This window comes from Microcaecilia unicolor, chromosome 3 (genome assembly GCF_901765095.1).
Source record: "Microcaecilia unicolor chromosome 3, aMicUni1.1, whole genome shotgun sequence".
NCBI lineage: Eukaryota > Metazoa > Chordata > Amphibia > Gymnophiona > Siphonopidae > Microcaecilia > Microcaecilia unicolor.
Window position 1 is genome coordinate 27,405,157 of NC_044033.1, and position 13,019 is coordinate 27,418,175.

General features: G+C 42.5%; 1 protein-coding gene across 1 annotated transcript in view; it reads left to right on the top strand.

The window, feature by feature from the left end:
- PLEKHH2 (pleckstrin homology, MyTH4 and FERM domain containing H2) overlaps nucleotides 1-13,019 on the top strand; it is a 229,114-nt gene that overhangs the window by 88,885 nt on the left and 127,210 nt on the right. The window contains exons 6-7 of the mRNA XM_030195794.1: nucleotides 1,278-1,359; nucleotides 3,339-3,524. Of these exons, the coding sequence (XP_030051654.1) occupies nucleotides 1,278-1,359; nucleotides 3,339-3,524 (268 nt within the window). The remainder of the gene's footprint in view (nucleotides 1-1,277; nucleotides 1,360-3,338; nucleotides 3,525-13,019) is intronic.

A 13,019-nucleotide genomic window follows, 5' to 3' on the forward strand; every position in this document is an offset into this window, starting at 1 on the left:
TATATAAATTGACGTAAATAAAAAAAAACAAAAAACTAAAATGGCCCATCTAGTCTGCCCAGTAAGGTGGTTATGATTATAACTGCTGCTCTGTAAAGGTTACTCCCTCAAGTACAAAAGATCATTAAGGGCTGTTCTTTTTGTTCTTCTGAATTGTAAGATAAGTGAAATACATTAATGTAAAGGAATATTTATCTATGCTGGATGTAAGGAGGGTGTCCTAAAATGGCTACAAGCAGTTCAAAGTACTGCAGCTAGGCATGTCCTCAAGGTATCACTTTTTGATAGAGCCACACCATCATTGTGCAAGCTGCACTGGTTGCTCATTAAAAGCCAGGATTATTTTTTAATTATGTGTTTTTGTCTGCATGACATCAAATTATATGCAGCCCTTAATAACTATTCCCCTATGCATATAACTCTCTGGTTCTAGGGACTACCTTAGACTTCATCTTCCAGATTGTAAGAGAGTACATTATTTCACTCTGGTGACTTTAGATACTAGGGTGCTAAGTGGTGGAATTCACTGCCAGTGGCAATCAAGGGTCAGCCTGATTTCTTGGTATTTCGTAAATGACTGAAAACACTCCTCTTTGAGACAGTGGCATAGCTACGTGGCCGGGGGGGGGGGGGGGCCTGGGCCCCCATAGATTTGGCCCTGGACCCCCCTGCTGATGACCCGCCGCCAACCTGCTGTCGCCATCGCCTGCCTTTGCTGGCGGGGGACCCCAACCCCCGCCAGCTGAAGTCCTCTTCTCGCAAAAGGCTTCCTTCTGTTTTTGACAAAACAGAAGGAAGCCTTTTGCGAGAAGAAGAGGACCTCAGCTGGCGGGGGTTGGGGTTCCCCGCCAGCAAAGGTAGGCGATGGTAGGTTGGTGGTGGGTCGAAAGGGTCTGCGGCAGGGGGGGGGCAAAGTCGGCAATGGCGGGGCGGGGGTGGGTGGGTGTTGGCTATGGCGGGGGGGGGGGGGTCGGTGGCACCGGGGGGGGGGGGCTAAAATGTGCCCCCTCACCTCGGGCTCTGGACCCCCCCTCCTGCTGAGATCTGGCTATGCCCCTGCTTTGAGAGGGTTCTATCCATTGATGGAGTATCTTACATTGCAAGTGGCCATCAATGGTCTATATTTGATATTTTGTTTATGGCTTTGTAAACCTTGTCTGTTGTTTATTTACTGTTAGCCACAGTGAACTCAAGTATGTTCGGGATAATGTGGGGTATAAATGTCAAAAATATATAATAAGTAAATATGAATATATTCTTACTATTTTTACATTTAGCTTGAAATGGAGAATGAAAACCTTCGCTTGATGAACAGAAAGCACGCTCAAGAGATAAAGGCACTGCAGTCTAAATTGCAAGGTAGTAATTTAGCTCTTATTAAAAAGTGTTCCAAGTAAGGTGGTAAAGAGGATGCTGCAGAGGCAGCCTTCACAGCCTCTAGGGGGCAGGGCGTTTCGAATTCATGCAATTACAGGGCTGCTGTACTTGTGCTGGATTCCAGAGGAAACAGTGATCCGTGTCCGCTAGCTAATGGGGATTGGTACTGGGCTGGATGGGAGTGGGTAGGTTCCAGCTGTACTTCTGTCATGTGGGAAAAGGCTAGCACTCTACTAAATTTCTGCTTTGTGTTCATGTTTGCTGTTTGCCCCTGCTCCTGCTCCCAAATTAGGCCCTTGTCACTTAGGCACAAGGTTTTGCCTCAGCCGTCACTGAGTGTGGTTTAGAATAATACAAAATCAGGACATGTTACACGTGAACAAAACATATCAAAAAGACCAAACAAAGATTCTGCAGCCCTTGTAGTGAAAGCAAAGACTGTACCCAAATTCAAGAAGGTTGGAACAAGTGCATAGGATCTCTATGGGAGAGGAAGGGATAGTAGATGACATTAATGGTTAGACTGGACTGTCTGCCTTTTTTTTTTTTGTTACATTTGTACCCCGCGCTTTCCCACTCATGGCAGGCAATGGAGGGTTAAGAGACTTGCCCAGAGTCACAAGGAGCTGCCTGTGCTGGGAATTGAACTCAGTTCCCCAGGACCAAAGTCCACCACCCTAACCACTAGGCCACTCCTCCACTGTTGCTACTATTTGAGATTCTACATGGAATGTTGCTATTCCAACATTCCATGTAGAAGTCGGCCCTTGCAGATCACCAATGTGGCCGTGCAGGCTTCTGCTTCTGTACGTACGTGCAGGACGTCAGACTCACAGAAACAGAAGCCTGCGCAGCCTTCTACATGGAATGTTGCTAGTGGAATAGCAACATTCCATGTAGAATCTCCAATAGTAGCAACATTCCATGTAGAATCTCCAATAGTATCTATTTTATTTTTGTTACATTTGTACCCTGCGCTTTCCCACTCATGGCAGGCTCAATGCGGCAGGCGATGGAGGGTTAAGTGACTTGCCCAGAGTCACAAGGAGCTGCCTGTGCCGGGAATAGAACTCAGTTCCCCAGGACCAAAGTCCACTACCCTAACCACTAGGCCACTCCTCCATTCTTCTATTACGTTTCTCCTATGACACTTCCAGTTTTGAGGTTAAAGCATTTAACCTCAACACTGTGTGCATGTACTTCACAGCATGCCCAGGCTCAACTGATTTTCAGACACAGGGTGCTGTGCATTGAAGATTGGCTTGTTATATAGCTAAATGTTATACACACGTGTAAGTGGTGGTGCATGATGGCATAAAGTACACACATCAGCCTGCTTACCATGCACAAACATTTTGAACATTAAACGTGCATGTTTTCGAAGGCAATTCCTTACACTCTTCCACTCTTCTAAAAAGAAAGCCTACTGGTTTCTAAATTGTATACATTAGAAACAGGAACACAGGGAGTAAAACCCAAGCATGTATTAATTTGGGAGAGGGACTTAGGAGCTATGTTGGAAAATAGGGGGTGGGAGAACCTGCCCAAGGTCTTGGTCTCATCAAACTTCACTGAGAATGGATACAAGATCTTTGTCAGGTAATACCTGAAATCTGAAAGTTTGAGTAAAATGTTGGAGTAACTGTGGGCACTGTGGTGAAAATAAACAGTGCCATGGCGTAGTGTGGCAGCTAGAGGGCACTCTGAAGCTGAAGCGACCTGCTTAACCAGGAAAAGGCCATTAGATGGTGCTCTAATATTGAAGGGGCTTGCATTATCCTGTAGAGGCCGCTAGAGGGAGCCCTGCCTCACTGACAACCCAGACACATTTGAACTTCTTTATATTGGTTAATGGAGGGGTCCCTTTTATTTGTTCACCTATTTTGTTTGTTGATGTTGGCGAATTTGGGAACATTCGTTTCATCTCATTTTTTTTCCCTTCTGTTTGACCTGTGGTACAGAAATCAAGGGGAAGAAAACCTATACTCCATCAGCAGAAAAACACGGAGAAGGTCAGAAACCAAGTAGTATGACTTCTGGCTGTTTTCTTAACAGTACAAAAAGTCCCCAGACGATGACTAGATCAGACGACGATAGCAAACTATCAACCCAAGAATCTAGCCTCAATGATGGAAGCAACAAATTAGGTAAACGGTGTTTGTAGCAATGTTGTACAATGTGGTTGGAAATATATACATTAAAAAAGAGATTGGAAGCAAGGGAAGTGAAGAAATATCTACAACTATTCATTGCCACTCACCTAGTTCTTCCTTTTTCTAGCCGTTATGATACACTTTGAGCTCAGTGTCTAGTGACTAATTTTTCCCAATGCCTTTGCGAGCACTTAGATTCTCCTTCTCAGAGCCATTGAGTCCCATGTTGCCATTAAACATGAGTAGTTTGTTTTAGTTTTTGAAGGAGTCTGCACTGCTAGGAAACAGTAAACTGTGTTATTTGATGGATAATTTCCGAATTTGTTTCTTTTGTAGAGCTGCCGATCTCCATATCCACTTAAAACAAATGTATTTTTATGAAATGAAATCGTTCAAGTCAAGTTATAAGGATGACTGTATTAAAGGTTTTGACGCTCATAGGCAACACCAGATGGATTCCAGAGGATTGAGGATTTCGGGGGGGGGGGGGGGGGGGGAGTTGTCTTAGCACACCAAGGGCCCTGTTTACTAAGCTGCGCTGTAGACATGCTAACACAATAGAGACACCCATTATATTCCTATGGATGTCTCTAGCGTTAGTGCATGATAAAATGTTTGCACGTCTACAGCATGGCTTAGTAAACAGGACCCTTAAAGAGGGATAGAGGAAGGCCATAGTGGCACCTGTTGAAGCAGCACATACACATGGCCCTAAAGTAAAAGGGAGCAGGCTTCTCTTTGGCCTGAGTATTTGGCACCTTCAAAATTTGAAGCCCTAGGTTGATTCCTGTGTAGGCATGTTGACAAAAATCTGTATTTGCATGTAAAAGTTCCCTGTTAGCATATTGTAGTTACGAGGCTATATGGTTTTTCGTGTGTGTAGGGGGGGGGGGATTTCTGTTGTTTTACTATCTAACTAGCCGTTCAGCCCGTGAAAACGGGCTAGTATAGGAAGGGGGGGGGTTGAAAGGCCCCCCACCCCGCTGCCGAGTTCGCCCCCCCTCCCCGGAGCCGTCGCCACCCACCTTCCACCCGGTCGGGCCCTCGCTCCGCTATTGAAACAGCAAGGGCATGCAGCACACAGCTCTACTGCTGTGCTGAGCTGCCGTGGCCTTCCTTCTTCTTCTCTGCCTGTGTCCCGCCCTCTCCTCGTGTGACGTAACGCCGTCGAGGGCGGGACACAGGCAGAGAAGAAGAAGGAAGGCCGACGGCAGCTCAGCAGAGCTGTGTGCTGCGTGCCCTCGCTGTTTCAATAGCGGAGCGAGGGCCCGACCGGGTGGAAGGTGGGTGGCGGCGGCGACTCCGGGTGGGGGGAGCGTTAGCGAGGGCGGTGTCCCTCGCAAATGTGCAGTAGAGACCCTCTCTTCCGCCCCCGTCATCACGTATTGACGCGGGGGCGGGGCAGAGGGTCTCTACTGCGCATTTGCGAGTGAGTACGACACTCGCCATTTATATATATTGATAGCTAATCCTTACAATGCCTTTCTCCTTCTTTTGACATCTCTGCTGGACACCCTTCCTCCTGATAACAATACCTCCTGTTATTTGTTTTGAGTTTGTGTGGTTGTCAGGACTTATTGTTTTGCTTTGACTGCGGTTGCTCTTTGATGCCCCCCCCCCCCCTTGAAACTCTTGCCCCTGGTGATTGCCTAATCCTGCTTAATGGTTGAGCCGGCCTGGACGTAGAAATCTTTCTGTCGTCTCCTGTCTAACAGGGCTGGTAGGGTTTGAATGTGTTGTGGAAATGATGCACTAAAGGCCTGGATGAGAGAAAAGATACCTGCTGCTACATTAGTAACTCCTGATTCGACAAAAAATGTTGCTGGAAGGAGGGTCTTAGTGGAAACTGAAGTCACCTGGGAAAACAGGTGTCAAAAATGTCAGTTAAATGAATTAAAAAAAAAAAAAGCAAGTGAAGCATCTTTTTGAATCTGAGGGAGAAGCGCATCTGTTCTTAAAAAGTTTAAGAAACTAAAAGGGAACAACCATGCTCACATTTAATATATTTATTGATTTCCTGGGCGGCGTCTGTGGCTCAGCCCTAAGGGAGTTTCAATCCGGCATGCAGCCACTGGAGGTGTAGAACAAATTTGATGGTGGTTCCTCCTGAGGAAGATTTGTGAAATGCGGTCCTGCATTGAGGAGCCGGCATAACACGAAACAGAGATGGTGGACTGTTGAGTTAGTCACCGAGCACACAGCACCTGTATTGTGATGCATACTAATGACTGGAGGTGGCGTATTTGAACAGCCAACGGAGGTTTAACGGATATACAGAGTTTGTCCATGAAGAACAGTCATCCAGCATTTATGTGGAAACATTTTCACTGCGCCCATGCGGAAGGCGTGGCGTTTGTAGGAAAAGGACCATTTAGCTGGCAGGACTGAGTTTTGATTATTTGAGTATGATATAATGTATAAGCATGGCGAAACAGTATAAGTATGCAGTTTAAAATGTAAAATCAACTGTTTTGTATTTAAATTAAATACAGGTGTGCAAGGTGAGCGGAGGAGTGAATGTGTGAGGTTTTAATAGTAGGCAGCAGTGCTAGTGAGGTTAGCGGGCATTGCAATACAATAAAATGTTTTTGTGATAAAGAAAAAATACTGGAGTCTTTGTGTAGTCGATATTAAAAGTGACTCTGGAATTAAAAGAGTTATCCCCTGATCAGTAATTTTGAAACCTATTGCTTGCCATCATCACCAAGGCACCCAAAGTACAATATACATAACTTCAAAATAAACAAGTAACTACAGAATAAATGGTAGAAATGTGGTCTATAATATGGTCTAGTTTAGCTGCTTATTGTTCAGATTATACTATGATTTCTGTGTAGCTTTTTCTTTGAATAATCATGCTTGGTGTGTTTCAAGATTTTCTTGATGTAATATTTGAAAATTATAAATAATAAATACGAATGATATAGATAAAAGAAAATAATTTCTCTACCAATAAAATATTCCAAAATCAATTGGGTCTACTTTCAGCCAGTGCAGTCACCACGGTAATTTAAGCACTGGCACTTAAATACATATATTCAGTACTGCTATCGGTATAGGAAGCGGTGCTGAATATGGATATAGTATGGTGACTGCACCACCACTACCGAGTTTAGGCCTAAACAAAATAGATAATTTATCCTTACTTAGCGTCCACACCAGATCATTCCAGGGCCTGTGGGTTATGCCCATCTACCAGCAGATGGAGACAAAGTAGTTCTGCACAGTTCACCTCTTAAGGGCACTGTGCAGCCTTAGAATGATCAATGATGGACAGACTGTGCGCTCTTGAACAAATCTTCAGTAGCTCCTGATGAGGTTGGAGGACCTGATATCAGTTGAGCAGGGGGGGTTCTGAGTTAATTCCGAGTCTGAAATCCTTCCCTGCTCCTTCCGTCCTTACAAACCTGCCTGTTGATAAAAAGCAGAACTCTGCAACTGACTTGAGACCTTTGATGGTAAAGTATAATTTTATTATTGTTGCATATCACATTTGGGTTCAATGAGGGAGATGCTTCCTTGGATCCTGACTAGTGCAGCCTCTCACAAACATCGCTCTGGTCCAGGACGGCAACACAGCACTGGCCTCGATTTGGTGCTCGGCCAACATGGATGCCCCAGAGGAGCATGTTAAGTATTGCTCACAGAAATTGCTTATAGAAATAAGAGCCAGAAGCTCATCCTTCCTATCTCCTAGGAGCCAGACACAGCAACAATATTTTCCTCCTGTGAGGGCTCGGTCCTCCTTAGTAAGCAGGCTCTGTGCAATAAAAGCACAAATTCTGGGGGCAAAAAAGTATGCTGCTATCTGGAAATTTGATGCTCCCCAGAAAACCCAGGCAATGAAGAAAAATTTAAAACAGTGCCAGCAGGTTCATCTGAAGGTTTGACAGATTGGAGGACATTAACTGATCTAGCCACTGCCTCTGTGGGGTTCCACTGCAAGAAAAAAATTATACAACTATGAACCAAAATACCCGCCAGCCCTATTGACTACGCCACAATTCTAGACTGTCTAGACCCAGAAGACGGAACATACCCAGCAGACAGAACTTGGACCGAATTCGAACTACTATCAGAAAACCTCATCTCCGGAACACTTAAAAGATTTGCCAAATCCCACTGCAAATTTACTCACCCTAATACCCAAAGATACAAAGAAAAGCGCAAGTGAAATAACCAATTACAGACCAGTAGCATCCATACCACTAATAACCAAAATAACCGAAGGAATGGTAACTAAACAACTCACAAACTATTTAAACAAACACTCAATACTGCATGATGCCCAATCAGGATTCCGATCGAACCACAGCACAGAAACAGTATTAATTACCCTTATGACTAAGTTTAAACAAATGATTGCAACCGGCAACAATATACTCCTCCTACAATTTAACATGTCAAGTGCCTTCGACATGGTTGACCACGAAATCCTATTACACATACTTGAATATTTTGGCATTGGAGGAAATGTCCTATACTGGTTCAAGGGATTCCTAACCCAGCGGTCATATCAAGTCACATCAAAGTCAACCACATCTGCTGCATGGACACCTGAATGTGGAGTACCACAAGGATCACCCCTCTCACCAACCATCTTCAACCTAATGATGATCCCCTTGGCAAAACTCCTATCAAATCATAACCTCAACCCATATATATACGCCGATGATGTAACAATATACATCCCTTTCAAAGAAGACATTAAAGAGATCCTCAATGAAATTAGCCAAAGTCTACATATCATGAACACCTGGGCAGATGCATTTCGCTTGAAACTAAATGCAGAAAAAACTCAATGCCTGATACTCACTTCCCAGTACACACCAAAACTAAACCTTCCAATCTCAGAAACGTTAAAAATCCTTGGAGTCACTATCAACCGCCACCTAACACTCGAAACCCATGCAAACAACACAACCAAAAAGATGTTCTACTGCATGTGGAAATTGAAAAGAATAAGACCATTCTTCCCAAGATCCATCTTTCGCAGCCTAGTGCAATCCCTCGTACTCAGCCATCTGGACTACTGCAACTCACTATACGCAGGTTGCAAAGAGCAAATACTGAGGAAACTCCAAACAGCCCAGAACACAGCAGCCAGACTCATCTTCGGAAAACCAAAATATGAAAGTGTAAAACCCTTACGAGAGAAGCTACACTGGCTCCCACTTAAGGAACGCATTACTTTTAAAGCATGCACATTAGTCCACAAAATCATTCACGGTGAAGCCCCAGCCTACATGTCTGATCTAATAGACTTACCACCCAGAAATGCTAAAAGATCATCCCGAACTTTCCTCAACCTCCACTTCCCTAATTGCAAAGGCTTCAAATACAAGGCGCTGCACGCGTCAACCTTTTCTTACATGAGCACGCAATTCTGGAACTCGCTGCCGCGCAACCTGAAAACGACCTATGAACAAACCACCTTCCACAAACTATTGAAGACCCATCTTTTTGAGAAAACTTACGGAAAGAACCAAAACACATAAAGCCCACACCCACGGTTCAACAATGCTTCAATACAGCCACTCTGAATTCTCCTCCTACACTCATACTTCTACTTACAGAAAATGTATGCCTTATGCTTTCTTATTGTTATGTACTGCCCCTTTTAGTTTCCCGTTGTTCCCCTAATGTTTAACTGCTCTTTTCCATTGTTTATATTCCTTAATGATATTCTGAGTTGTCTCGCTTAACTCCTCACAATGTAATCCATAACCGAGTAGTAACAAACTGTATTTCTATCACTCACAACTTATTGTAAGCCACACTGAGCCCGCAAAAAGGTGGGAAAATGTGGGATACAAATGCAATAAAATAAATAAATAAACAAACAACACCTTGTTAAAGCAAGCCTTTGATATTTCGGCTTCGAGTATATAGATAGCTATTTGCACTGCCTTTGTTGCCAGATCCTCCCTATTGTGGATGCAGCAAGGCAGGGAAACTTCCCCAAAGGAGGATTTGCAAGACTCAATGGATCCTGCTCACCTAGAGAGATGCATGTCTTATATTGCTTATGCTCTCTATGACTTAAGAGCTTCAACAAAGGGAATTTCTACAGTAATGTCTGTAAGGTGACAAGCCTCAAATACAGGCCATGCAGGTTCAGCTCTTATTAGAGATCCAGGTTTCAGCCAAGCAGGGTTACTTTCATGGAGATGACTTCAGCAGACAACCCATTCTTTGAGAAAATCCTGCCCTTCGCAATGAGAATTTGTGGGTCCAATGAGAAGCTGTGGGATCCATTGCTTAGAGAATCAAGTAGGAGGAAGGCTTACCTTGTTCCTAGGGGATCGGACATGAATTATATCGAACCAGTGTGTCCTAGATTCCATAAGTCAAGAATACAAGTTGTGCAGTATGCTTGTCCTTGTTGGAGTCTTTTCTGATGCAAGGCTCCCACCAAAATGACAACAGTATGGGTCACACTTCAAAATGTTTGTTTAAAAAAATTCTGTTCTGTACTATCCTACCATTCTAGGCAGGTTACAATAAAAGCATATACAATAAAATGGAGTAAAAAATTATAACATTATAAAAACAAAAATATAGATTTAATTGAAAACAATAAATCATAAAAATACAAGGCAATGACATCCAAGCAGCTCTCCAAAATACACAAAAATAGTCGTCGCCATTGCAACTGAATATCAGTGATAATGTTAGCTCCATTAACAAGTTAGAAGCATTCTTAAATAAGAGTTGAGCTGCTCTCTAAAGCGAGTGACAGAGCCAATCATTCGGAGTTCTGCAGGGAGAGTGTTGTATAATATTGCACCTTCCACATAAATTATTGAACAGCGATACTCTTCTAGCCTAATAAGATGAAAGGATGTTATATCAAGTAAGAATTTTTCAGCTGATAAATCCTAAGTGAGGCAGCAATTGAGAGAGGAGTATCATTATCCTAAGCTCTATGTATCAATGTAAATACCTTTAAATCTTATGTCATTGGATCTGAAGGAAGTATATTTTCACATTCCAGTTTGGCCACTGCGTCAAAGATTCTTGTGTAGGCAACCAGTGGAACGTCATAAGTACAGGAGAAATACGTTCAAATTTGGATAAACCTGAAAGTAGACGTGCTTCAGCACTCTGTGCCACTTGTAAAGTATGTAACATGTGGGCAGGGACCCTTAAATGTGAAGAATTGCAGTAGTCAAAGATGTAATTATGCTTTCGGGGGCTGATATTCAGCAAAATTTAATTGGCCAGAAATGGCCCGTGAAGTTGCTTGTTTTGGGCTAACCGGTTAGCCCCTCCTTTGTAAAAATTTCCTGAAGTCAATAAATCTTGACATTTTCTGACTAAAAATAATTTGAAAAAAATACTTTCTGAATTGTGCTTTTAATCTGGGATTGTGGACACAAAGAAGAATCCACTAAAATGCTTAGGTATTGAATTTCCTAGACAATTGGAATCTTTAAATCATAAAAAAACCACCTTAGATGGAAATGTGGTAGAAGAGTGTCTAGATAAGAATAAAGTTTGAGTTTTGGACATAAGCCTTCATCCAAGGTCTGATTACCTGGAAATATATGACAAAACGTTTAATGCGGCTTCAAAGGTAACAGTAACGGGGGGGGGGGGGGGGGGGAGGAGGACCCTATAAATTGTCTGTGTATAGTCTATACTGTACCCCTAAGCAAGTCAGTAATTAACAAATGGGGATCATATAAATATTGAAAAGAACAGCAGATAGAGCAGAATCCTAGAGAAGAGAACTTTCCAGTTAGAATATTCAGATCCTTGTTGAACACGAAAACAGTGATGCAAGAGAAATAAAGCAAACCAGACCAAAACCTTACCATCAATACCTAAAACGTTCATATGATTTAACAGTAAATTTTGATGAACTGTATCAAAAAGCAGCAGTGATATCCATTACAACCACCAGATACTGTGTTCCACGGTCAAAACCAGTTTACATCGAATCAAAACAGAAATAAGAGTTTGTTATAGGTCAGAACCCAAACTGAAACATATCTAGAATCTTATGATCATCTAGAATCTTGTATTTGTGGTAGAGCAGCTTTCTCAAATATTTTTGCAAGGAATAGAAGAGGATGTGGGCTGATAATACCCTGTTACATTTACATCCAATTTCTCATTTTTTAAAAGATGACGAACAGCCGGCCATTTCAGAATATCTGGAGCACACCCTTTGTTGAAGAATTTATTATGTAAATTTGCTACTGTCCCAGCCAGTTCTTATCACAATGTTTTCAAAATTGCAGGAGATCAATCAACTAAAAGACATATGATGAAATTCAAGCTTATAAATAGATTTTCTACTTGGTGTGGAGATACAGGATTGAATTCACTCCAACAGGCAGTCAGTTCTGGTTTCAAATCTTCAACAGGAAGATTAATATTATTAAAATATTCCTTACAGAAGGCATGAGCAAACACTTGACAAGAGTTCCCTACCTCTGACTTTTGCATTGCTGAATTAGTTGTCAATTTTTATAGTATAAGAATTTTGTTTTTAAGGAACTGAAGGAGCAGTAGAAATCAAATGATTAAAACGGTCTCTCTCTGCAGATAAAGTTGCTTTTTGATAGCCATTAAATATTTAGTTAAATGTGGATCATTAGATGTTTATGCCAAGCTTGTTCTTCCTTCCTTAGGTTGAGCTTTATTAAAATTAACTATGCTGTCAGGCTCAGAGGTTACAGTGGTTTACAATGAAGTCCCCTCACAAAAAGCAGCTACCCACCATTTGAGCTTGCTTAGCCTGCCTCAACTGATCTAAAAACCATGGACCTGGGCACCGAGAGATACTCAAATTTATTTTCTGATTCCAAGAAGGAAGGCACATTTTGGCCAGTCTTGGATCTCAAAACTGTGAACTGAGCCTTGAGAATGAAGTGCTTCAGAATGCAGATGGTGAGATCAGTTATTGCAGCCGTTTGTCTTGGAAAGTTCTTAATGCCATTCGATCTCAAGGAAGTGTATTTCTGCATCCAGTTTGGTCACCACATCAAAGATTCTTGAGATTTGCAATTCTTGTTAAGCATTTTCAATTTCATGCATACCTTTTGGTTTTGTCAGAGTGCCCAGAACCTTTTCCAAGGAAGTGTGGGTAGTACTGACATATCAGCATCAATCAAAATTTAGGGTTCATCCTACCTGGGTGACTGGCTAATTCAGGCCTCTTTGTGACAGCAAAAGTTATTCAGCTTCTTTAATCTTGTGACTGACTGGATTGTAAGTTTTACCAAGAGCAAGTTGAATACCTCTCAGAATTTTGGGGGCATAAGATTCAACAGCAGCCTCCCTACCTGAGCAGAGAGCTCTCACGTTGTAATCTTAAATGCATCGTATTCTCAAACGTCATTCTTTGTTAACATGGAATTACATGTAGGTTTTCGGGTTCATGGCAGCAACAGTAGACCAGATTCATGGACCTGAGCACACATGCAGCCCTTTCATTATGCTGTCCTTACTCGCTGGTTGCCTTAGTGGCAAAGTTAT